At 39.8% G+C, this 25,615-nt stretch overlaps 1 protein-coding gene across 2 annotated transcripts in view; it reads right to left on the bottom strand.

Moving 5' to 3' along the window:
- Positions 1-954, bottom strand: part of EPHA4 (EPH receptor A4) — a 125,562-nt gene extending 124,608 nt beyond the window's left edge. For both annotated transcript variants that reach the window (XM_073359960.1, XM_073359961.1), the window contains exon 1: positions 830-954. In XM_073359960.1, coding sequence (XP_073216061.1) covers positions 830-920 — 91 coding nt within the window. In that variant the 5' untranslated portion in view covers positions 921-954. The remainder of the gene's footprint in view (positions 1-829) is intronic.
- Positions 955-25,615: the final 24,661 nt, after the last annotated feature.

Genomic DNA, 25,615 nt, shown 5'->3' with positions numbered 1-25,615 from the left:
TGAAATCCACAGCTAACTAACACAGGGCTTCGTCCTTCAGTCCTCTACTCTGGGGGCCGGTGGCAGCAGAGCTGAGATTCCAGCGGGCACCGGCTCGGAGAGAAGTCTCAGAGCACCTCTGCAGCCAGATGTGCCCAGGTCCGTGGCAGGGAGCGCATGTGTGGGTCCATGTGATTCTGCAACACTCTTGCAGCTTCGCCTCCTACCGGCGCCCCCTCCGTCCCCGGGGCAGGGAATGCCCCACGTCTCTCTCTCTCACCACTCATCAATAAGAAATTACCCCAGTTCTCGCTGCGATTCCACCGCCCCAGAAAGGGGGCGCGTGAAGGGCAGGGAAACTGGGTGCGCGGCACATTTTAGTGTCACTCATTGATTTGCAATCTCGGCCGCTCGGATCCAGAGGGTCCCAGCTACGGGGGGCTGGTCCCTGGCACAGGGTGCGTGGGCGCACGGCGAGGGGAGCAGTGTAGGGCGCACTGCGCTGCGAACCCAGGGCCGGCTCACCCACGCGCGTACGCGGAGCCCGTCCACACGCAAGGGGCTGCACAGATGTCAGCTAAAACTAAAACTTTCCTCGCCCGGTGCTGGGACAAAAGTCTCCGGAGGAGGCGCCGAGCGAGCCAGCTGGGAACCAAGTCCAGTCCGCAGCCAGCGCACAACCCCCGCAGCAGCGGGGACCTTGCACCCACTAGCTCTGCCCGCGCGGGCGGGCGCCCAGCCCGCGGTGCCCCCGGGTCCCAGCGGCTCGCGCTGATGAACTCTGCTCAAAGCCGCAACCTGCCCCAGGCACAAGTGCCCCCCGCAGCCCTGAGCCCGGCTGCCCACCTACCTTCATTGGCCGGATACACCCGAGAGCCGGTGACAGCGCCGCAGATCCCCCAGAGGAGCGAGAAGAGGGTGAAATAGACAATCCCAGCCATGGCTCGCCCGTGCCAGCGCCGCTCCAGCCGCTTCTATCCCAGTGGAATAAATGCTTCAATGGGGAGGCCAGCAAGCTGTAGACATTGCCAAGGGGGCGGGGCGGGCGGCTGACGTCTGCCCGTCCATCAACCCTATTCGCCAGTCGGAGTAGCTCATGGCAGCTCAAACCCCACCTTGCCGCCCAAACACGCCCCCCTTCCCCACTTGGCCCCGCCCCCACCTGCTTCCCGGGCCGGGCTCCTCCGCACGGGGCGATAGGTTTGCGCGGGGCCTGTGCCACCCTCCAGGCAGCAGGGTCCTACTCACAGTGTGGCTGAAGGCTCTTGTCTGCGGTTTGGCAGATGGGGAGGTGGCTACGATGATGCTAAGCCCCTGCCTCTCCTGAGCTTTAAGCGCTAACAAGCGATCGCCGGACACAAGTAAATTTGCCCTAAAATTAATGGGCTGAGTTTTTGGGGTGTGGGTGTGTGTGTGGGTGTGTGTGTGTTTTTAAGGAAAAAACCTTTTCAACCCCAGAGCAAAACTCCTTAGCAAATGGGCGCGAAAGGAGCTGGATCTGTATTATTCTGGACTGCATTTTGTTTAGCAAACATTTGGGAGGGGAAGTGATGTACAAAAGGGGTATATCGAATTTTTGTTTTGTAGAGGTTAGCTGTTAATTTCATGCGATTTCCCCCAGCCGCCAATCCTCCTTACACACACACAAGTAACTTGCTCCAAGACGGAATAAGTATCTCTTCCTTGGGAAGCAAAACAAACGAACAAAAATAAAACCCCCGCTACTTTCTTGAGCGTCTAGTGACAGGTAAAATATTTGATCTGTCTCCATTAATCCAGCAAAAATGTCAGCACACACAGATTTTGTTTGCACGTTCTGCCTCAAAGCCAACGAAAAGAAAAGGGATTCAAAGTATGACGAACTACAAATGAGAAAGGGGGAGGAAGTGTGCAGGTTGTCATTAACAGTAGGGGATTGAGAAATGAGAATTCCCTGAACCTAACAACTCCTCAAAGTCGCGCTACTTATCTTGTTTCCAGCGATTTCCTTGGAGGATACTCAAATAGAAAAATCGAAGAGAAGGGTGCAGCGTATCCTATCCACCCGCAGCGATTCCTCGCAAAGCCGTCAGCATCTGCAACATCCAAACCCATTTCTTTTGCTCGGGGGAGGATGATCAGTGAGCTCTAACCCTATTGCTAATGCACATTGCAAAAAAATAGTGTCATGCCTCGGAAGCCAGGGCAGAGTGTGCTTTTTCCTGTGATATTTGCAAATAACTGTCTGTCACTCTCTCTCTCACACACACACACACTTTTATTCCTTTTAAGTTAAGGAGTGTATTAGCTTCACTGAATAGCTGAGCTGATAGTTGGCAGGCGAGGAGATGCCCTTTGATGTATATTATTCTGGAGCATCCTCGTCTAATCAGGACGAGGAAAAAAGTTGGCAGTTTCTTGCCCTTTTGCTTGTTTTCCCCTTAGTGCATGGACTGGTGTCGGGATTTCCTCCCCAGTCCTCCAAGCTCAGGACTGGCTTCTCAGGAAAGCGCTGGTCTCATTCACCCGCGAAGAGTTTCTCATCATAAACCAACAGCACCATCTCGTGGATTGAGGGATAACAGGGAACCCAGACAAAGACGTCAACGTGACAAGTCAAAGGATGGGGATTCTTTTTTTAAGGTCCTTGCACCCAAATCATTTTCTGGTGCCTAGAAATGAACGGTTGCATAATATGTGCAGCACGTTCACTCGTTCCCTGCACTTTTTTAATGCTGCAAAAGGTTAATGTGGAAGGGGTGATTTTATCAGGGGAAAAGGTATGTTGAAAAACTCACACTATATAAAATTAGCTGATTTTCCCCCCAAAGTGTTGTAATAACAAAATGTGGGATAGTTCTGAACGCGAGGGAGGCTTTCGTGCCTGCTACTGCTGATCTGGTAAAGGGACTGTCGAGGTTATCAGTTATGATCAACCCTTATTATTTCCTTATCCTTCATTATTGCCAGAAGCTAACAGCTCACCAGTTACAGCCTCTGTAGGCTGCGAGGTGGAAAAGTGGGTTGGACTATTTCGGCTCATTTTTTCCTAGGGGGAGAAGACGATGGTAACAAAAAGTAGAGGTGAAAAAAAATCAAATCTTAGCTGTTAACATTTACAAGTAAATGCAGCTGAAATATACAGTTTTCAGCTGGTGTTTTCTCCTCTTATAATTAAAAATAAATAACAAAGGGGATTGCCTTAACTGGCATTTTAAGAGGGCCTCAGCCCAGTGTGTACCAGAATCTGGGTCTTTATGAACAAACACAGTGTTCTAACTGAAAGGGGAAGAGGGGGGGATGGTGCCTTTCTCTGCTGCTGGGGAAGTTCATTCTGATCTCTGGGTGCTGCTAAATCATCCCTGGACCCTGCCACAGATTAATTTTATTCCTTTGCTCAGCAAAGGTATGTCTGAGGCTTCTCTCCTCCCTCCAGCACCCCCACACACTTCAGAATGTGCTAGATTGCACCAAATGGCAGGTATTTTCCAACCAACGCTATGCCATCACCACCTGCTCTTTCCCCCCTTCAAATGATTCTGGTGAAATACATGTAATAAACAAATGTAAAGCAATTACCATGTGTCATTTATGAATGCAAGGCTGGATCCTGCACACCAACAGAAATGTTCCCTGAGGATGAGGCCCTCAGTTTTCCGCAAAGATGTAAATCCAATCATTTTTTAATGCACATGGACAGCAGCCTGTGGGAGTTTAAAAAAAAAAGCAATGAAACTGTAGTAATATGACTTTTTCCCACTCCTTTGGAATATGCATGCTGAATATTAAACAAAACCTTTCCCATTGCAGCTGCCTTGAATCAGTGCGTCCTTCTCAGTTACATGCAGTGACTTTAAAAAGAAAAAAATAGCCCCTGCCTCAGACAAATAATCTGCAGAACCAAGAGTCTGTAAACACTCACTGGAAGGGCAAATGTAACAGCTCTTTTGAAGGTGTTATGGTCTGTAGGAAAAAAATCAAGTTTTTGTTCATTCTCTGAATATTATGGACCATTTGGTTAACGAGATTCACAGGTACAGACACACACACGTATACCCACCTTTATTTATTTATTTATATTTAAAGCAGAGATTCAGAGCCTCTGTCAGTGGGTAAAAATAGAATGTGTTGGCATTTTCAAAGCAGTGCAGGGGATTTTAATTTTAATGGGAGATCTGTGGCTGAACCCCTGCACTGCCTTGAAAAATCTCAGACAGGAGAGTTTTTAAAAATCTTTAAATGCACATTTACAATGAGCCCATGCTTTTAAAGATCCCTTGGTATTTGGTTTATTAGCCAGTGTCACTATGGTAAACAATGCTCTTTAAAAGTATATATAATTTAAAATGGTCTGAACTTCTGCTTTACAGTGGGAATATTTCCTTCCTTTTAAAAGAGAATAAAAGAAAAACCTCAGAATGACTTATTCCAGTGTGATAGCTTGCAAAATGTTACTAAATCCTTATATGTATAAACCTGTGATTAATCACTGATTGTGTGATAAATAATAAATATAAGAATAATAATTAATAATAACAATAATTGGTGCATATATATTGCTTTTCTTCTTTAAAATGCATTGCAAACACTAGCTAATTAAGGCCCTGCAGCTGCTGGATACTAACCACCCTTTCTTTGCATTGAAAGCAAATGGTTTTGGAATGCTCAGTCTCTTTGCAGAATTGCAGCCTAAAGAAATAATTAAAATATTTAAGGTTTAGTTTAGGCTTGATAGGGATTGGCAGTCCATCCTTAACTCACCTTATGCATCAAGGTATTGCTGATATTGGGGGTTAATGAGAGTTTTGCTGCATATGGAATGAAGAATCTGGCCTTTCTGCTAATACAGCATAGCAGCAACAGATGATCCTACATCTCAAGTTTTCAGTGAGTCTACTTAGCACAATAATCACTGTGCATAGTATTAAATCTTGGCACGATCGGGCCCCACAAAAGCTGTAATAGTTAAGTCTAATGGGAAGAACCAAAGACAAGAAATGTGTGATGAAATCCTGTCCCCATTAAAGTCAATGGCAAAATTCCCACTGACTTCTGTGTCTCCAGGATTTCAGCTCTAGTCCTGATCACTTGTACCTTCAAAACTTCCTTTGAATTTAATAGGAATTTTGGGCACACGTCAAATGCAAAATTGGCTCAGAGTTTGATTCTCTCTGCCAGAGATTTGTTGGAATAAGCGTGCAGGATCAGGCCCTTAATATCTTCAGTCACATGTCTTGACTTGATGGCTCAAATCTAGACCTTTAAAAATATTTGTTGAGTGATGTAAAATGAATTATTGCTGTGAGTATTAACTCTAGTTTATTCAATGAAGGCCAATAGATGCAAGATTGTTCAGAAAACTACAGCTGTCGATTTTGAAGTGTGACTAAGATTATTTTGTAAACACAAGACAGAAACATAATAAGAATCAACTGGTTTATGATTAAACAGATCTACATTTTCCAAATGCAAGTAACTAAAAAAAAATTGTAAACAATATTTTAATATAACTTTATGCATCCAAAGACAGAGACTAAGTTGTGGTTATGTTTTGTTTTTGTTTCTTAGGATCCAGTTAGTATAACTTGTAGCACCTTAGAGACTAACCAAATTATTTGAGCATAAGCTTTCGTGAGCTACAGCTCACTTAAGTGAGCTGTAGCTCACGAAAGCTTATGCTCAAATAATTTGGTTAGTCTCTAAGGTGCCACAAGTACTCCTTTTCTTTTTGCGAATACAGACTAACACGGCTGTTACTCTGAAACCTGTTAGTATAACTTTTGTCAACATTTTTAAATGGCTAATATATATATTTTTAAAGTGTGTTAATGTTGTTTTTGTAATTTGGTTGTTACAGTCAGGATTTGAGCGGGAACGTTTCGCGCCAAACATTTATTTTGGACATCCATCACTAGCAGTATCCTAAAGATAACTCTGATAGCTAGTATACTTCATTCTTGCAGTAGAAAATAAATCCTTTAAGTGGCTGTTCAGATAATGGAACTTTGAAAATAGTCCTTGCAAAGCAAATGCAGCTTTTAAAATGTTGTACTTCCAGAGCTTAATTATCTATAAGGTTTCTTGGCCTAATGTGTGGGGAGAGGCGGAGCTTATCTCCTTTTTGGCTATTTATACAAAAATTAAGCCAATGATTAATTAAAGCAGTCTTACTATTTCTATTTCCATACCTCAGAGACATCCAACAGATCCACTCTAGGTCAATGGAAACTTTATGGCAGTAATGAAACATTCAGGAAAAACGCCTCCCTTTCTCTTAACAAAACACAGACCTCTGTGGTAATGTCAGAGAAATCAGTCTGAGCTACACAATATTTTTAAATAATTTTAAAAATTATTTTATTGTATTAGGATCATTTTCATTTATTAGGATAAAGGGTTTCCACATAAAATCACCACAGACAATGCAAAAAGGGACTGTAAATGGAATACACTAAAAATGCACAATTCTACCAAAACCCCACCATACTGTCCCCTACCATCAATATTTTGGTTCTAAGTAAACTTTCTTAAAAATCCCTGCCAAGATAATCACAATTTCTTTGCTTTGTATCTTTTATGACAACTCTACACTCATCTTAGCTCTACCGTGTGTAATTGATATTTAGACCAAATTCTGCTCTCAGTTACATTATACCAAATTAACTCCAGATTACAAGGAAAATCTCAGAATTTAGCCTTTAACATTTTGTTACAGAAATTGGGATCTGTTACTTTTTTTTTAAACTGCCTATTAACAGAGCAATCTGCTCCGTTGTCAACCTGCCTAGTTATATTATTGTGACCCACTATCAGAAGTGATTCAACTTTGATGGGGACTAATCATGTTTGCACCATAATCAAATTTATATAATTTAGATAGCCAATTTAGTGCAACTTAGCAAAGCATAGCCAGCTTTGCTCTATATGTCTTATTATGTGTTATTATTCACATTCAAAACTTTTGAAACCACTTTTACCAGAAACACATGTTGTAATAATTATGGTGCTGTGTTAAATGTTTGGTCATGTCTATTTCATAGAGGTTGACCGTGACTGAAGTATTTAGAAGAGTTTATAAGTCTAGAAATCAACAAACATCGATGCACAGGCACATACACAAAGAACACATTTCAAGATGATTTTGGTTTTTGAAAGACTCAATTAAAAATATTTTTACCCATTATATTACTTTTATATTATGCTTTTTATTTTTATAGTATACTTTTTATTTATATTTTTATATTACTTTTTTCTCACTTATTACAATATTCCAAAATATTCTCAGACTATATAATTAAGATATTTGGGCATTTACATATAAGGTTGGTCTTAAATATTTTTTGCAGTTAGTGTATTTCTTGTTAAACATTTGACATTATCTTGACATTAAAACTAATTCATATTTGTTGAGTTATTTTACATGACACGGATGTATCTAACAATTACAATAACCATGAATGCATTAGAGACCAGTAAAGAGCTGTGCTTTAGTACTAGCATTCTGGTCTTTTTTATTTAATCTTTTCAGTCCTTTATTTTTCCATGTCCACCTACTCATGTCCGTCCATCTCCCCAGAAGCTTTTTGCTGTCAGTCAAGTGACAGCCTCAGTAGGTGGTTTTGTGTGTTCACTGGCCTCCTGAGGCCCAGCACAACATTTAGATGGAAAAAGGAAAAAAGGAAACACAAGCTCTTCCTTTAGTATGCAGTTCCACAATCTGGAGGAAAAAAATCACCCAGCTTCTCTGAAAAGTGCTTTCCCACAAAAATGCAAGCCCCTTTACTGAACTCCCACACACCTTAAGCCCTACACAGCTATTTGGAATGGAGTGTAAAATCACACTAGGAAGTTTAGCACTCATAGTCTAGTTGTCAAAAGGAATAATGCACAAAAGATGGACCTTTACCAGACTAGTCACCAGAGAATTGCTATAGTTTCCTTCCCAGTACAAGTCTTCAGATGTGCCTAAGCTTTCACTTCTTGGATTTACAGATTCTTAACTGACTTGTGAGTATTCATATATATGCTGATAAATTACTTGAGGAAATTTATTACTAGTAATGTGAGAATAACTGTTGCCTTCTTTATTTGTTATGAGTAAGATTTTACTCCTCATTATATAAAGTTGTGCTAAGTGAACATCTACATATGGATAATAGTTTAGTTCTGTAAAAGGCAAGCTAGGGGACTGATCCTTATTGAGGTGAACAGGAGTTTTGCCATTGACCTCAATGGGAACAGGTTCAGGCCGTTAGCTCATTTTAGAATCCACATAGCTAAAAATCATAGCATGGAGTCAGACTTAGGCATTTCTGGTTGTTTAGGGTTCTTCTATTATTTTTATTGGTGATAGTCTTCATTTGTATTGCAGAAAATCTGATATTATGATTGTTATTACAAGGCACATGTGACAAACTGAGGATAGATAGTAGTTTTGCTTTCTTTTCTGATCAGCACTAGTCTCTAGATCAGTGCATAAACAGATAAGAACCATAAATGAAATGTACCAGGATTTTAACAATAACAATAGAAGCACTAGTTGCTACCCTGCTATTTATAATACTCTTCAAATCTCAGTGTTAGAGTGAAATTTATAATATACCACTGTCAGATCCTAGAAAGAAAATTGGGTCACCTAAAAATATTTATGAAGACAACTATATTTTTGATGCACTTTTTTCTTTATATATATAAACACACACACACACACTGATAGACACTGATAAGATGGTTAGGGAAAAAGTGAAAAGAGATACAGATCTATCAGAGAAAAAAATTGTATACCAGAATGTCAAGTCTGGTATTCTAGCTTTTCATATAATAACCAAATCAAAAATAATAAATATAAGAGCCCATTTCTGCTAGATGTCTGGAAGCACGGTTCATTATTGCAATCAGCCTTGTTAATACCGACAGGCAAAAGGCAATCTGAAGCTTTTTGATGTAGAGGTGTGACCACTAAACCTTTGCAAATAACTTTATAACCCTGGTGGTTGTTCGCAGTGCTGGCACAGATGCTTGGCAATGAGAAATGTTTGTGTAGACATTTGATTTAAAGGTTATTTAAAGTTGTTGAGGTTAAAGAGACCTTAATTATTCCAAAATGCTTTTGGAATGTCATTGGCTTCATAATGTCAATCTATAGCCATTTTACTTCTTTCTAATTTATTATCATTTGGGATTATAAGCAGCCTTCATGAAATAGAGTAATTCCGATGAAGATTTAGGACTCAGTTGTGCAATCCTTACTCATGTTGGCAAGCTCTTATTCAGGTGAGCAGTCCTATTGGCATAAATAAAATACTCATGTGATTAAGGGCTCACCTAGATGGGTAACAGTTACACAATCAAGCTCCGAATGAGAATTCCTGGGAGTGTTTGGCAAAGAGTACACACAAGTAACAAAAAACAAATGTAAGTGAAATAGCTGTGCAAAATCATACAAAGTCTGTTTCCAGCAAATTTAGACATGTCAATTAAATTCAGACTGAAGGGTAAAAACACAGAGTTGCAAACTGCATGTGAACAATTATTCTTTTAAAATCAGAAGATCACATTCTGCCATGAGAAATACAGGGTTTAGTCTGACAGTTTATCTTCTCCTTTCAAGAATAAGATTATGTAAATCTTTTAAGAACTCTGGGCCAGACCCTGCCTCTCTTGCTCAGGCAAAGCTACATCTTACTCCGAGAGCAATTTGATTATTTACTAAACCTAAATGGGGGGGGGCAGAATTGGATCATCCATCTGGAGAAAAATACATTTGCAATTAATATTACTGCGATATCCGGTTTTCAGATTTGTTTTCAGATTGAGATTTCAGTTTTTTCTTGCATTATTTACTCCAAGAATTCTAAAAAGAAAAATAATAAAACACTAGTGTTACTAAACCAGCAGACATTCCATATAAACCTCTATTGATAGACAGTGAAATTGCCTTTCTATGAGTTATCTTTTTGGTAAAACATGTAAGGAAAAGAGTGACAAATTTGTGAGCTGCAGAGCTCTAATTTGTGTTTATTCAGTGTATTTTGAGACAGAAATCTTCATGGAGATCATTTATGCAATGACAGCACAAATCAAACCACACCCCAGACAGGCTCCCTACAGAGCACTGGAGATTTCTGTCATTCCTAAAGGAGTGTAAATCCTAATGAATGCAGATTAAACCATTCTATCTGAGATAGACTATCCCACTGTCATGAATGAAATATTTGCAAACATGTGGATGAAAACCAAGTATTTCTGTAGTGTATTTAGAATAAAATATTAAATACTCCTTACTTACATATGATGTGGATTTTTGTATAACTGTGGGAAAATGGTCCCAACCTTCCCTTTAGGCTAAGTATATAACATTAGTATTTGCCTTCTAGAAAGGAGAAAGGATCTCTGAAAATTTTCCAGATATGAAAGAGGGATTTGTATTCAGAGGGTAAGGCAAAGATGTTTTAGTAGTTAGAGCCTGGAACTGCATTTTGGAAGCCAAGGATTTCTCTACCCAGATCTGCCACAAACTTCCTGTGGTACCTTAGACAGGTCACTTACACTGAGATTTTCAAACTTGACTAGTGATTTTGGGTCTCTCATTGTTTAGACATCCAACTTTAGATGCCTTAAATGGTCCTGATTTTCAGAAATAATAGAACACATGCCTTCAGAAAATCAGATCTCTAACAATGTCTCAAGTCAAGCATCTGAGAACTGAAACATCAAAAATCACTAATCACTTTTGAAAGTTTGGCCTAAGGCTAAAACTTTGAAACTTGGCATTTGTCACCAAAATCTGTAAGTAAATAGCCTGATTTTCAGAGATGCTAAACTTCAAGACAGCAGAGAGCTCAACACCTTTGAAAATCAGGCAACACATTTAGATGCCTCTGTATGAATTAAGGCACTTAACTTTACGCACCTATGTTTAAAACTTTTGGCCTTAAACTAAACATGCCTCATCTCTAAACAGGGGATACTTTCCTCCTAGAAGTTAGGCTTAATTCAGTCACGTCTGTAAGGCACTTTAGATCTTATACTGGAAATTGCTATATATAATGGTTGCTCTTAAAAACATACTAATTTTGCCTTAGATAAACTTACCTCAGAACCTGCAACATTCACTTTATTTCCCAATCCTTGTTGTAGAAAATATTGCAGATACCAAGTTAGTTATCAAAGAGAAAATTGGCTTGTTTTTAAGTGTGACCACTGGATGGAGGGAGAGAGAGAGAGAGTGTGTGTGTGTACACGCATATTTTACTTGAATGTTCTCTATAGCAAAGAATACTGCAAATACTGAGGAAACCCCGATGAAGTGAGCTGTAGCTCACGAAAGCTTATACTCAAATAAATTGGTTAGTCTCTAAGGTGCCACTAGTACTCCTTTTCTTCTTACTTAGAGCAGAACTGGTAACTAAGTGTGAGAATTGTGTGTAGCAATTCCACCAGAGGATCTCCAGGAAGGACAATGGGAGAAACTGGCCTTCTATTGCAAATAACTTACACTCATTCTTTTCCTGTGTTTTAAATCAATCTTAGAAATGTTCTGTGCATAAGTTAAAGATATCCTCGGGCCAGTATTTAATCAGCTCTCCCCCTTACTCTCAGTGACCTTGACAGCATTCCATGTGCACAAACTGCTTTTGAACAATTCCTCTAATTTATGAGGTACAAACTGACTTCTCTCATTCCATCCATTTATTGCATCAAATATTTTGTCTTTATTTGTGGCCATTGCTTGAAAAATCCTATTCCTCTGTCAAGTTTGAGTTTCCCTGTTTCCCTTTAACAGCAATTATCTCTCCTCATTTTAATGGGAGTCATACAACAAAACACTGTTCTCTTTAAAATTGTACAGACTGTGTAAGGATAAAAAGAGCAACAACTCATTCAGCACCTTTCTTGGAGGATTCTACTTTAAGTCCAGGGCTACACTAGCAAAGGTTTCTGGCATAGCTTTATTCAGTTTAGTGATACTGGCAAACACTTAGTGTGTAATTGCAGCTTCTACTGGCAAAAAATGGTACAGTGGTTTGCCCAGTGAAATAAGCTATGCCCGCAAAAGCACTTTTTTCAGGAACAACTGCATGTATACTACGGGTTTTGCCGGCATGGAAATGTCACCAAAAACCTTACCCACTAAACAACTGTTACTAAACCAGCAAATGTTTCCATTGTAGACTTGGTGTGAAACATGTTCTCCACCAATAGGTCCATTCTGAGGAAAGGGGATTGTGAATGATTATATTTGCCATGACCTGTCAAGATCAGCTATATTCTTCCTTGTCTACCATTCCAAAAGTTTGCCGTGGCACTAATAGCAAGAGAATTGGAAGCAACAATTTGCAAAGTATCAGGAATATCATCATGGATTAAGGATGAAGTGGTAATTTTATTAGCCATTTTCTACTAATGGGAGTGGTTACTCTGTAACCACCAGTGAAAGTTTCCTCTTGGCAAATACCATGGGAGGTGCAAGCATATAAAGACTTGCATGTTTTCCTTTCCCAAATTATTATGATACTTGCTTCCAAATACATCTATAGAACAAATTAGGGGGTGGAGGGAAATAGGGCTGCCCAATTTAAAATCCATCCTTAATCCTAGAATACCTAGATGCTTTTGCAAAAATGATCTGCAGTAAAACAGCAGGTAACATTTGTTACCATTAGGGTTCAGAGATAACACTCGTGCCTCAGAGATATTTTTCAGGCTATTTGCAGACTCAGGAATACAGCATTTTATCAAGTCACATGTAGAAAGTTTTCTTCACAACCATAATGGAAGTTTCTCTGTGGTCAACAGGGAATTTCCTGGGGTAGCATAACACAAAAAATCAGCTCAGGCCCGTCCACTTCAACAGCTAAATTACACATAAAAAGTGTGCTTATGTATTTTGTTGATACCATGCACCTAACATGCTTGTCCTGCCATGGAAAGAGAGCTGCAGGGATGTAAAACTCTTGTATATAAAGGCAGTGGTTCTCAACCAGGGGTATGTGTACCCTTGGGGGTATGCAGAGATCTTCCAGGGGGTACATCAACTGATCTAGATATTTGCCTAGTTTTACAGCAGGCTACGTAAAAAGCATTAGTAAAGTCAGTACAAACTAAAATTTCATATAGAAATTACTTGTTTATATTGAAATGTAAATACAATATTTATATCCAATTGATTTATTTTATAATTATATGGTAACAATGAGAAAGTCAGCAAATTTTCAGTAACAGTGTGCTGTGTCACTTTTGTATTTTTATGTCTGAGTTTGCAAGTATTTTTTAAGTGAGGTGAAACTTGGGCGTACACAAGACAAATCAGACTCCTGAAAGGGTACAATAGTCTGGAAAGGTTGAGAGCCATTGTACGAAGCAACCTGCTTAAAATGAACTTGGATTTAGTGAATTCATATATATGGTGAAGTAGAAAAAAATTGTTTCAATACATTTAAAGTGACTTTCCATGATGAGTAAACATCACTTGATGGTAGACATGGCTTCAATATAAGAGTCCTAATGTAATCAGGAGATTTTACAGTGGATTTTTTTTCAATAAGTTGTGGATGAAATTCTCTGTTTTATGTATATATATACATACACACACAAACCCACACACAGAGTGAATAAACATGCTTTAGTTAGGGGACTGGTATGTAGATTGGGGGATAGAGATCACCCCCTCACTCACAGGCAGAGTGCAAGCCACCCTACAACCCTCCACTGCTGCAACTGGCCATGTCTTTCTCCAAGCTCTGAACACGTCTTCTGGGCTGGTCTAAAGAACTGGTGAAATGTCAACTTCTGCCATGAGCAGCATTTGTGGAATTCCCCCAGTGTGTGTAGGACCTGATTCTTACCTCACACACATTGCTAAATAATTGAAATCACTGGAGTTACACCAGTGTAAAACCAGCGTGTGAAGACCAAGCTCTGGCTATGCAGCTGCCTGTCTCACGCAGAGGGACTATGCTGGTTCCTTTGCATTTTGGACTTTCCTCAGTCCATATAATGATGGGTAAACTTCACTTTACATTAATAATGCAAACATATTTTCAGCACAATTAATGAATGCACTAGTGCTCAGTAGTGTTGACATATCCTCAGGCAAACTAGTGCTACATTTAATCTGGTGAATCAGCACAAAACATTGATGAAGTTCAAAATATTTACTGTAAACAAAAGTTACTCATGTTTCCAATGTATGTTATTGTAAGTGTTGATTATATTCCCTTTTGATTGTCATTAATTTGAAAGACACTTGCCAAGCTAAATATTGTTTCATATACCAGCTATGCAGAATCTCCTTAAATGTCCATCATCAACATGGAACTGCTATACATAATTGTTGCACCTTTTAAACAACGGAAACCTCTATAGGTTTTTAGGCTAATGTCACCCTGCAACATACTAGTTGGCTGCTTTGTCATTTTGCCTGTGAATTTTCAATGATTGGAAACAACATCAATGGAGAGATCCTCTCTGTGGAGCCCATTTTCTAAAGTTTTCCTATCAGTTATTTAGAGCCCCCAAAAGATCTATGTGTATCTATCCATCTGCACCTACTTTTATTTTTCAATGTTTACACGTGCAAATCTCTCAGTGTCATAAGGTCTTCATAAATAAAACAACCTACTCAGATCTGCATGTTTTGAATAACAAATCAGCCACCAAACCAGCAGATGGATACATTTTTAATTAGTTAATCGCCTGTTGCCTTTTGGTTTGCAAACTGTCTTGTTTCGTTTAAAGAGATGGAAAAGTAATCAAGTTAATTCCAAAATCATGACAGCCCAACATGTTGGTTTTACGCATTGTGCTGTACATCAGCTCCGATCCCTGGCTGTGTGATGAAGGGAAATGAATGCAATATTTTTATATCAGGGGAATGTTAAAAGTGAAATATTTTAGGGGTCTTGCAAGAATATGTTATCAGCAATACTTTTTTTATGTCATATGTGGCTCCTTATACGAAGTATTCTCATTTGAGCAATACTATATGATCCAAATTCATTCATTCTGTTGCCGCTGTGACAACTTTCAATCTACATACCAGCCATCCTCTTGTGATGAAACAGAGAAGGATATTCTCATAGGAATAAATGCATTGTGTTGCTTAAAAATAATCCATGGAAAGAAACTCCTTGTGAAAACAAGGAATATGTGAAATTTCAAAAACATTTTTGGTTTGGGACTAGGAATGAAATCTAGTATGAGTAATGAAAACTGCATTCCAGAATAAAATGTAAAGAGAGACCCCTTTAAAATATATGTTTAGGGTCTCTCTAAATTTCCTTGCTCGGAAAACCCCATGGCTGCAGAGGTACTTTTGGCAAGAAGAGTCGTCTACATGCAGAGTTGCATTGAGTTTCTACATTAATTTTCAACTATTTAGTTAAACCGGTGCAAAAGGCTGTGTGGTGATTCTTAATCCAGTTTAAACCAGGTTTATTTTGGATTATATTAAAGTGATTAACAGTAGGTTTAAATTAAACTGAAAGAAGCTGCTATTTTAATCTGAAATAAGAACATCCGCACAAGTGCTTATGCTGATTTAGCTAAATGTGTAGACAAGGTCAGAGCCAGTGTAGTTCCACTATACATGGTTAGGGAGCTAGATTTTTGCAGAGTCTATCTCCTGGGAGGTGCAGAACCCTTCTATGGGAGTACACAGAAAACAGGTATGGAAATAGACTCTGTAAAAATCTAGCTCCCTAACGGCGTATAGTGGAACTACACTGGCTCTGACCTTGTCTACACATTTAGCTAAATCAGCACAAGCACTTGTGCGCGGGTGTTCTTATTTCAGAATTCTTCTCCAGCAGACTAAATCAGATGCCCATTTGCTAGGACATTGTGGGATGTGCTGAGGATTCTCTTGATCACCAAGTTCACCGTCTCCTTTTGCAAGGAAGGGGATGAGCAACAGCATAGTGTAATAATCAGAATGAAGATTCTGTGGCTGGTAGTCCTGAAGTTCCACCTATGAACTATTTCAGCAATACTGGGCAAGCCCATGGAGTTTCCATGTCCAAGAGAATGCTTCTTCCGAGCTCAGGAACTAAGTACAACTAGTGGTTTACATATATTGACCCTGATTCTGTAGCTACTTCATGCACAAAGGCCAAGATTTTAAAAGAACTGGGTGATTAATGTTTGGCTTTTAAATCACTATTTAGGCAATTAAATAAGGATTTCTTTTTTACTATCAAAACAAAACAACAGAATGCCACCCACATGCGCAAAGAAAATCTAACAGTACGGAGGAAAAGCAACTTGTAAAAAATGGACCAAACTTATCCTGTAACTTCTTTGGCTTTCGTGGCAGAACACCAGAGATGAATTTGTCCCATTCTGTTTCAATGTGCCTTTAAGATCTTGCTGCATATTCAGGGTCATGTAAAAATACCTATCAATTTCTCATAAATTAAATAATAAAACTTCATTCTATTGTTTCTGAAAGCTCCCTTCATAGTCCTTTTCGACTAACTAAATGGAAAATTCGACTAACTATGCCCGCAGCTGACTGATAAAGGAAGAAAGGACCTGATTCTGATTTCATTTGTACTGGCTTTACACTGATGTAACTCCTTTGACTTCAGTGGAGTTACTTTTTTTCCTACCATTGTTGGTGTGATCGAAATCTAGTCCTTAGTGTACGTTGAAAATAGTTTGAGTCTGCTAAAAGGTTCAAGATTCTTCTCAAAGTTTTGTTCCATTGCAGTCTAATTATAGTTTGTAAAATGACATTTATTGAGGCTCAGAAGCCAACTATGCAAACAGTGATTAGCTGAAACTTTAGAAAATAATAGTTGCCCACTGTTCTGCACGGATTATAGAACATACAAATTGTACTAGAGGAAATCAAGTTTATTCTAAATCAGATATTGCTTTCTATGTTCATATTTAAATAGAAAATACAGGAACAGAGAATATTATAAGGAAATACAGTTTGAGAGTTCTATTGTGTAGGGATAATTTTTTTCGCTTTTAGCTTTATAGTTCTCTTACTGTGCTACAATTTTCCATGGGTCTATTTCTAGACATATTATACTTCACAATCACGAGGAAAGGAATATCCTGTAATTTCACTATTGCTTCTAACCTACAGCTAAAAAAGAGGTGAAAATCTGGACGCTCTGAGCAACAAAATGTCCTTGTGCACCCCAAACCTACATTGAAACCAATAGCAACTATAGGAGCATATAATAGCGACTTCATTGAATGCAGTGGTCTGACCCTGCTTTAATTTACACCAGAGTAAATCAGGAGCAAATCCACCAAAGCTAATGATGCTATATTAAACTGTAACGGTGGTGAAAACGAAAATAGGATAGGACAATGGCAGTTTTGGGTGAGCAAGGACAGAAGAAATGGAACTAAAACATCCTTGCTATATTTCAGCTTTAGCCTAGTAAATTACAGCTCAGTTTGACAAGATAAAGAATAATTTAGCTACAGTAATTTGCATAGAGTTATTTTAATACTAGGAATGGGAGTCCTGTCAGTCAGACTGTCAACAGACAATTCATAATGATAAGACATCTTTCTAACTCAGATGAGTGTGCCCCCATTAGATGAGTGCCACAACCATTTTACTTCTCTGAACTCTTTCTTGGTAGAATTTGCTCAGGGTAGTGGCCTGAGTCTCCTACCACATACTCTAGTGGATAAAGATGGAGCAACTCCATTGAAGGCAAGAGAGATATACCAATGCAAATGCAGTGCACATGAGAAAAGAATTAGGCTTGTTCCATTTAAGAAAGCTGTGTCTTGTAACAGAAGAAGGATCTGAGTGAATTTCAGAGCAATCTTTTTAGTGTCTAACCTGGAATACCATTCTAATCTACCCTACCAAGTATTATTAATTATTATTACTTACTATAAGTGTACGACAGCTCAAGGAACAAAATACTACTGCTAAACTTTGTCCGCCTCTCATTAACATTTGTATGTGTTTAAGCCATTTCTTTTACTGTTTCCCAGCTGATTAATATTATTTTAATTTTGTGCAAAGAGCATTTTGCTTCGGATCAAGGAGAGGAAATTAAGTTTAAGATCTAAAAGCTTTAGGCAAAAGTGTCAGGCTTGGAGCAGATGACCACATGAGAGTTTCATAGTCTCTTTTGTGCCACTGATCAGCCTGTATTGTTTGGAGGCAGTTACTCTGGTGCAATAGCGCTAATGTAATTATGAGCTCAAGCAACATCTGGCGGATTTGGCACCCGGCTCAAAATCGATTATTCATCTGTGTCAAAGGATGAATGCACCTCAAGTGCACGTTAGGGTGCGCAATCATAAAGCTTGCATTAGCGAGCAAGGGAGACAGCGACATTCTTGGGTCTCATTGCCCAACAAAATTGATGGCCCACAAAAGAGCACTGGCAGAAGGCACAAAAGTGCTGATGCCAGAGAGACTGACACGCTGCGGGCGGTGTTTGACATCTCCTGGCTGAGGGCTGTTGTGTGTTGTGATTTATGTCACCATAATGATTGATTATTTCAGATCATTCCCATTCTATCATATCTCTGAGAAATTCTCTTCTCTTCAAACATCTTTTTGTTCCACCAACCCTAGGCTGCAGATGGTATCAACCCACACATCCCCATTGTTCGTAGCCCACAGAGAGCTCCACCATTCTTTTGGACGGGTGCTTATGGTTGAACTGCTAGTGTTCAATTAAGGCCTGAATGTATGGCTTTGGGCATTTTAACCTCTTTGTTCCTCTGCTCCCTTTGGAATTTCATTAGGTGCAACAAATATGGTTCAGTAAGGCCTAAAAAGGTAATCAGAAAAGAAAGACACAGCATTCAATTCCATTGTGTGTGCAGCTTTAAAAAAAAGTCATGTATATATCCATTTCAATAACGCTAGCTAGTTTCGCTGCTTTATATATAACAAAATAAGTTGGCCCCATTATATATGCTAAGGTATTTGTGTGCATGTGTGGAGTGAGATCTCAACTTCAGGATACAACTTGCCATTGTCATAATTCATACCATCCAAAGGTTACTGGTAGCTGATAAAATAAATTTGAAACTTCACTATTCTATCAGCTCAGTGACTTAGATTTTGTCTGCCTACTTTATGAACCAACAATTTTTCCTTGAGGAAATACATTTTATAGGTTATGGGAAAATGCTCATGGTGGTTGCTGCAGCTGCATCTGTCACACCTCCATAAAGGTCCTTCTTCACAAAAATAAGTGATCATCTCTGGCATGCAAGATCCCAGCAGACTCAGCACAAAGGCAGTAGGCTAAGCCTTCCCAACTAGGAAAAAACAAAGTGCCTCCAAGGTGTCCATGAAAATCATCAGTTCATTTCACAACTCAGCCATTCTGCGTGACATGAAATATCTGTGACTCAACATGCATCTAGTGGGGACAAAACAGACTCAGGAATCTAGCCTGCTTTTTTTTTTTTTTAAGTGAAGTGTACACATCCTTCTTGTTCTGATGGATCTTTAGCATGAGTCTGTGCCAGCTTACCATTCATAATATTTAGCATGTTCGATGTGTCACAGTCACACAGATCTATGGGTGGGCTTGGTAAAGAGGTGGAATTGACTGGACATTTTAAATATGGTTAAGAGGATTCACTTCTTCCAGTCACAACACACACAACTCCTAAAGGTTGTATATTATCCTAGGTCCAGATCCTCAAAGGTTTCTGGGTTCCTAACTTCCATTGATTTCAATAGGAGTTAGGCACTTAAATACCTTAGACTTTATTCTACATATGAGTGAAAAATATACAAAGAACAAATGTGATATTACTTTGATATTATTAGTGGTGTGTGCATTTTTTTTCCTTCATGGAAGTTGTAGGAAGTGTGAATGAATACATGGAGCATCCCAGACAAAGTTCCCTGGTTGAACTTTCATCAGATGATATCAGCAACATCATTTAAAAAACAACAACAACAGGAGAAAAGACTTCACTTTAGATAGATTTAGAGACAGAGTGAGTAAGTGGATGGGCACAACTGCTTTGAGAGGGCCTGAGGGAAATATGTCCCCCCAACTTTTTGCTTTCCTGTTTATGTCCTCCTCAAACCAGCTGCAGGGCTCATGCATTCTCAATCCTTGGCTCCCCTCAACATTTTTGACATAGTTACACTGAGGGGGAAAGAAGACTGAGACACAAATGGCTGAGGTCTCTAAATACATTCGCCTTGCTCGCTGTCTCCTTTGCTTTCACATGTGTCACAATCCCGCTATCTTCCACTCACATTACGCTTGTGGTGTAATGGCACTGGGTGGCTTGGGGCAATTTCACTTCACCACTTTGGTGAATAGTTCTACACTATGGGTATTGATAATGTTTGTTAAAATGTTTCTATATCCAGTGGTACCTTTTAAATATTGTTATTAGTAAATCAAGGAAGCCACAGAAGACTGAGAGAGATGCAACTACATCATTAATTAGGGCACTTAGGAGAGAGCTGGAGACCAAGAGGATGCAAAAGGAAGGAGATGTAGCCTTCTCTTGGGAGAAGAAGAAAGAGTGCAAGCTCTTTGGGGCAGGGACCATCTTTTTTGTTCTGTGTTTGTACAGCGGATAGCACAATGGGGTCTTGGTCCATAACTGGTGCTCCTATAAATGGCAGTAATACAAATAGTACCGAAGAAGAAAGGTATAAAATAATATATAGGATGCAGGACAAAAGAACCCATCTTTTTATCAGTGACGCCTTAATGATATAAACATATTTGCCAAGATTTCTCACACCTTGCTCCACAAGTGATCTCACTGACCTCATTGAGATCACTTCTGGGGTAAGACCTTGCGTCACTACTTTCGCTTGCATAAAATGGGTGAAAATGCTCCCATTTTGTTGCAGTACTATTCTATCCTGTCTTCTTCGCACAAATGTTAAAGACTGCACAAGATACAAGAAAGTGGTGAATCAGGCTCATTGGGCTACATTTTGCTTCCCATCTTAAATGATTCCTGAATTTATGCTGCCAAAGCAAGTTCACTGCCTATTCATATTCTATTTCACCATATTGCATTTAGCCAGGGACGCCATCTCCAACCTGGACACATTTATCAACAGCACATAGAACCTGCATTTTGGAAAGATGAGTGCCTTTGTCAGGTTAGAAAATGTATATATGCAAACATGTGGATCAATCCTACTTCGGCCCAGCCCCACCCCAGACCACACCACCTGCAGACACAGGTTGGACTGCAGATTGGCTTCCACATGGGTCTTAGAAGTAGGTAAAATCAAGGTGGAAAATGCCTTCCTTAGGCTCCTCATCTGCTCATATATTTTCTGGTATGTTCCTTTGACCACATGGCCACCAAAGATGACACATTGATTGGGGGATTTTTGTGCCAAAAATAGCATTTGTCCCTATTATCCACAGTTTAACTGTCTTATATGAATTTAGCCAAGGGGTTGAATAATGGGATCCACAGGCTTTAGGTCACCAGTAGTATAGCCAGGTTATTAATGACTGAGAGCATTATACCATCTATCAGATGCTCAGCTGGCCATTTAAATTCAGTTGTTGGTCTCAGCCCAGTTCTTACTGACTACCAGAAAAAGCATCATCATAATTTACACTCTTCTTTGCATTCACAGCCCAGAGGATTGAATGGACATGGAGCCTAAACCTCCCTTACATCCATAGAGGTGGTCCTTTGAGAGGAGGTTTCCGGCATGCTGAATCTGACACCTCCACTGCCCATGCAGTGCCAGTATTATGAATACAAAGAGGATTTCAGTTTCCAAGGCTATCTGGTACCTTCCCTGAGCAACAAAGTTACTCAGATTAAAGTTCATAATAGTAAACCAACAATAAAAGCCAAAACACCACCACCTATAATAATAAAGAATTCAGAGGATTGCAAACTGAATCTCTCTCTTTAAAGAGATCTGTGTGTGTGTACAGAGATAGATGCACATAGGTATATTACAGCTGTTTGGAAAGTGGTGAATATTTTCAGCAAAATGTTTGGAAAGAAATGCATTTCTTTTCAAAACAATGCATGGAAAATTTGTTGTTTCAATGAAAGAATAACAAAACAAATCAGTTTTCAAAAACTGGCAAATGTTGGTTTTGGTTCCAGTCAGCCATGGTCTTCATGCCAGGGCTCTAGGTGATCTTTTAGATATTGAGCACCTGACCAGTAAGGTCTGAAAACTTGAATTTAATTTGCTACTCTGTGGAAAGCCAGCACAGGGTGCAAAGGACAGGTCTTGTGTTCACAGGCCCCGTATTGCTGAAAACATTGGGACAGAGCCTCATCTGGTGTAAATAGGCACAGCCCTATTCAAATCAATGCCTCACTGCTGGCAGCCCAGACTGGGAGCTTGACTGGACTGATGGGGAATAGCCAAGCTTAGGTCTTGGGAAGGATCCAATGTCCCGCTTTCATTCTGTTCCCTCCTCCTTTCATTATGAACAGGATTATATGAAAGGGTTGCCTGTGATAGCAGGAGACTAGAGTCATTGACCCATAAGGCCCCTTCTAGTCCTATGTGGGGATTTTGGTAGGGGATACACTACACCATCTCTCCCTGATTGGCTGGTTTAGGTGAGGCAGGGTTCATTTGGCTTCCCTTTCCTTTTATCTCTCTCGCTAAGTGGGCTCGGTGCCACTAGATGGGACAGAACACCACACCCGGCTGTGTGGGTTACACCTGGTCAGATTATCTTTTTGGGACTAGAAGGGATTTTCCCCCTAGTCTAGACTGGCAGCGTGTCTGGTGCAATGCTGCCAAGTCTCATGTTTTTATTGCAAGTCTTATAATTAGTGTTCTTTCTTAAAGCCCCAGCTCCTAGAGTCATAGGCTTACAGGAGAATCAGAGCTTTTTTAAAAAGAAGTTTATAACCCTCATAGTTGTGAAGGAAAGCTTGTAAACCAGACCCAAGAGCATTATAAATGTTCAGAAGGAAAATACAAAGAACACACTTTTTTAGAAAAAATAATCATAATTTTTAAAGCAAAGTCAGGATTTCTGTGGCGCCTGACTCATGGTTTTTGAATGCTTGGGGTTGGCAATACCACTAGTGGAGGTCTGATGATTAGGTAGGATATGGGATAGGTTTAAACTTTGTCACAATTTATGAGCACTGGGTGAGTGGGTCAGGTATGGAGGCCACCTCCTGAGGTAAACCTGAGCATGGAACCCAAAAGATTAGTAAGGTTGACCTCTGGTCGATTCAAAGCAGAGGGTGGCTTAAGTGTCAGGCAGACTGGGACACCACCTTGTCAACATGCTTAACTCCCATATGAGAGGAGAGTGCTTAGAATCAAACGTGGGCTGAACGTCTGGTTGAGAGCAGGTGGGGTTAGGATGAGGTTTGCCTATCTCACAGAAGCTGTTTAACTCAATCTGTCTCACACTGGAGCCAGTGAATTGCCTGGTAGTCTGTTGTGACAGAACTGGAAAAAGCTCTTTTCACCTCCTATTTCCCTGTCAACTGTTTATTAATAAAGTTTGCAGTTTAAAGCCATTTCTTCGTGTTTGCGTCTTATTTTCTCATGTGTCAAGTAGAGCTATAGGCAAATTTACAGCAGTGGAGGATCTGGCTCACGGTCTTTTCTTTTTTTTCCTTAAAAACTGTTTTAAAAAACACCGTTTAGAAGGAAATTCCGTGTAAGCATTCATTTCTAGTGCTGCTCATCTATTTCTTTGTTTCATTTTCATAACAGAGTTTCTGGGGATGTGAGATGTATATCAATGGCTCTGGGACTAGATCTGTCGACTGAGTGAAGATTAGCAGGATTGATCAGTCTTTGAAATAACTAAGGAATTCCAGTAGAAGCATTTCATGTAAGTGGGTCAAAATAAAATGAAAGCTGTCCTTGGGCAGCTTTCAAATACACATGGGTTTGGTTTTTTCCCCATATTTCCTTTTTCAGAGGGAAGAAAAACATAAGCCCTTTTTTGCAAGCAGCATTTTATTTTTAGTATGATCTCAACCTCTTTAGAAGATGTGCATTTCCCCTCATGTCATTCAAACGTTCCATGGGCCTGATTCTCATTTATACTAATGCCCCTTTACATTTGCATCCACTTTACATTGCAAAGTGGGATAAAGAGCTTTTGTGTAAATGGGAATCAGGCCCAGATAGCTATAGAGGGAGAATTTTATTTGTCTTCACTGATTAAAATGGGAAGTCCATTTTACAGGTCCAGAACTGCCTCCACTGAAGGCATAAATCCCATTTTCTATAGTAGCAGATCTGGCCCTCCTGGGATTATCTCATTTGAATTATAGTGATGGCTGTTGTGAGCAAGCACAGAAAGGTGGTCCTTTGGTCCTGAGAGGAAGGGGATGGGACTATCCACATTGCTATTGTCAAAAGCATCTGAGTGTATAGCCCTTTTGCCAGTGAAGTACATTTAGTGGCCCAGTTCTTTGGCTGTGCTGTGGCTGCTTTTCACAGCTCTGTACTTGTAAAATGGCCCTAAAACCAGATTAACCTGCACTGGGAGGACCATTCTGCTGACCTAGAGCTGGTATAAATGCTCCTACACCACCACTTCCTGGCTGCCCATGTTGGGGGCTGGTCTGCAAATAGGAGACATAGCCTGGGAAGAGGATATATAGCTTGTGGGTTCCTTTTTCCCCAGTGACTCCCAACTGCCCCATTATCCTCTTGGGGCTGTTGGCAGCTGACATAAATTAAAGCAACTCTCAACCTGCTCTAATTTATATGAAGGAGCTGGACTGTTTCTCAACTGGCTCAGATTCATGAGTGCAAAGGTGGCATCTCTCACGTTGCTCTGTTCATAGAGATCAGGGATTATGTCCAATATCTCACACTCACCAAAAGAGGAGCATGCTGTTAATGGAAGTCATGGGTATGGTTCTGATTCAGCAGAATCAGCCCACCTGGTTTCACTGGGACTACTCACATTCCTAAAATTAGGCTTGTGTTTCCTGAACTGGGGCCCATAACATTATCTGTAATGAAAATGACTAAATATAATGCACACGCATGAAAAATATTCATGACCCGGTCCAAATGGAACCCATTTTATAGAATAAAAAAGGATATAGAGTTATATGGTTTGACACTAAAATAAATATATTGGAAATGTTTCAAATGTGTATTTACGTGGACACTGCCAAGTCCCTCAGGCTAAAAAGCTGTCATTAATTTTTAAGTGAGATTATTTCTCATTGACAAATCTGTAGTATGAATCCAGTAAGAGTTCTCTACAGAACAAGGGGCCGTATTGGAAACAGCAAGACACATTTTCCTATAACTCTCTGTCAATGTGCTTCAAGCCTGACCAGAACAGCACTATGTGATTGTATTAATAAGATATGCCATTTTTGTCCTAAAGGATTTGACAAAGCTTTTTTTCAGACATTATGAACATTACTAGTAAAATGGGACAATTTATTTTCTCAGTTACATTAATGCAACTCCACTGATATTAGTGAGGGTGCCTGGACATGACCGAGGATAGAATCTGGTCCACTATGTTTAACTGAGTGAAAAATAAAGATAACGTTGACCCTTTTGTCATATGAAACCGGGCCAGTCTAATTTTGTGCACTCTCATCAACCATCGAATTCTTTAATTCCATGCCATAAAAACACCCAATTCTCTGGCCCTCATTCTGCGACTGCATACAAGCATCTGCAGTCAATGTAATCACCAAGGAAGTCAATCAAATCTGCTTGCATGCG

The sequence above is a fragment of the Lepidochelys kempii genome, chromosome 9 (assembly GCF_965140265.1).
Source record: "Lepidochelys kempii isolate rLepKem1 chromosome 9, rLepKem1.hap2, whole genome shotgun sequence".
Classification (NCBI taxonomy): Eukaryota; Metazoa; Chordata; order Testudines; family Cheloniidae; genus Lepidochelys; species Lepidochelys kempii.
Note: the sequence above shows the minus strand (reverse complement) of the source record. Positions and strands in the feature narration are given on the sequence as shown.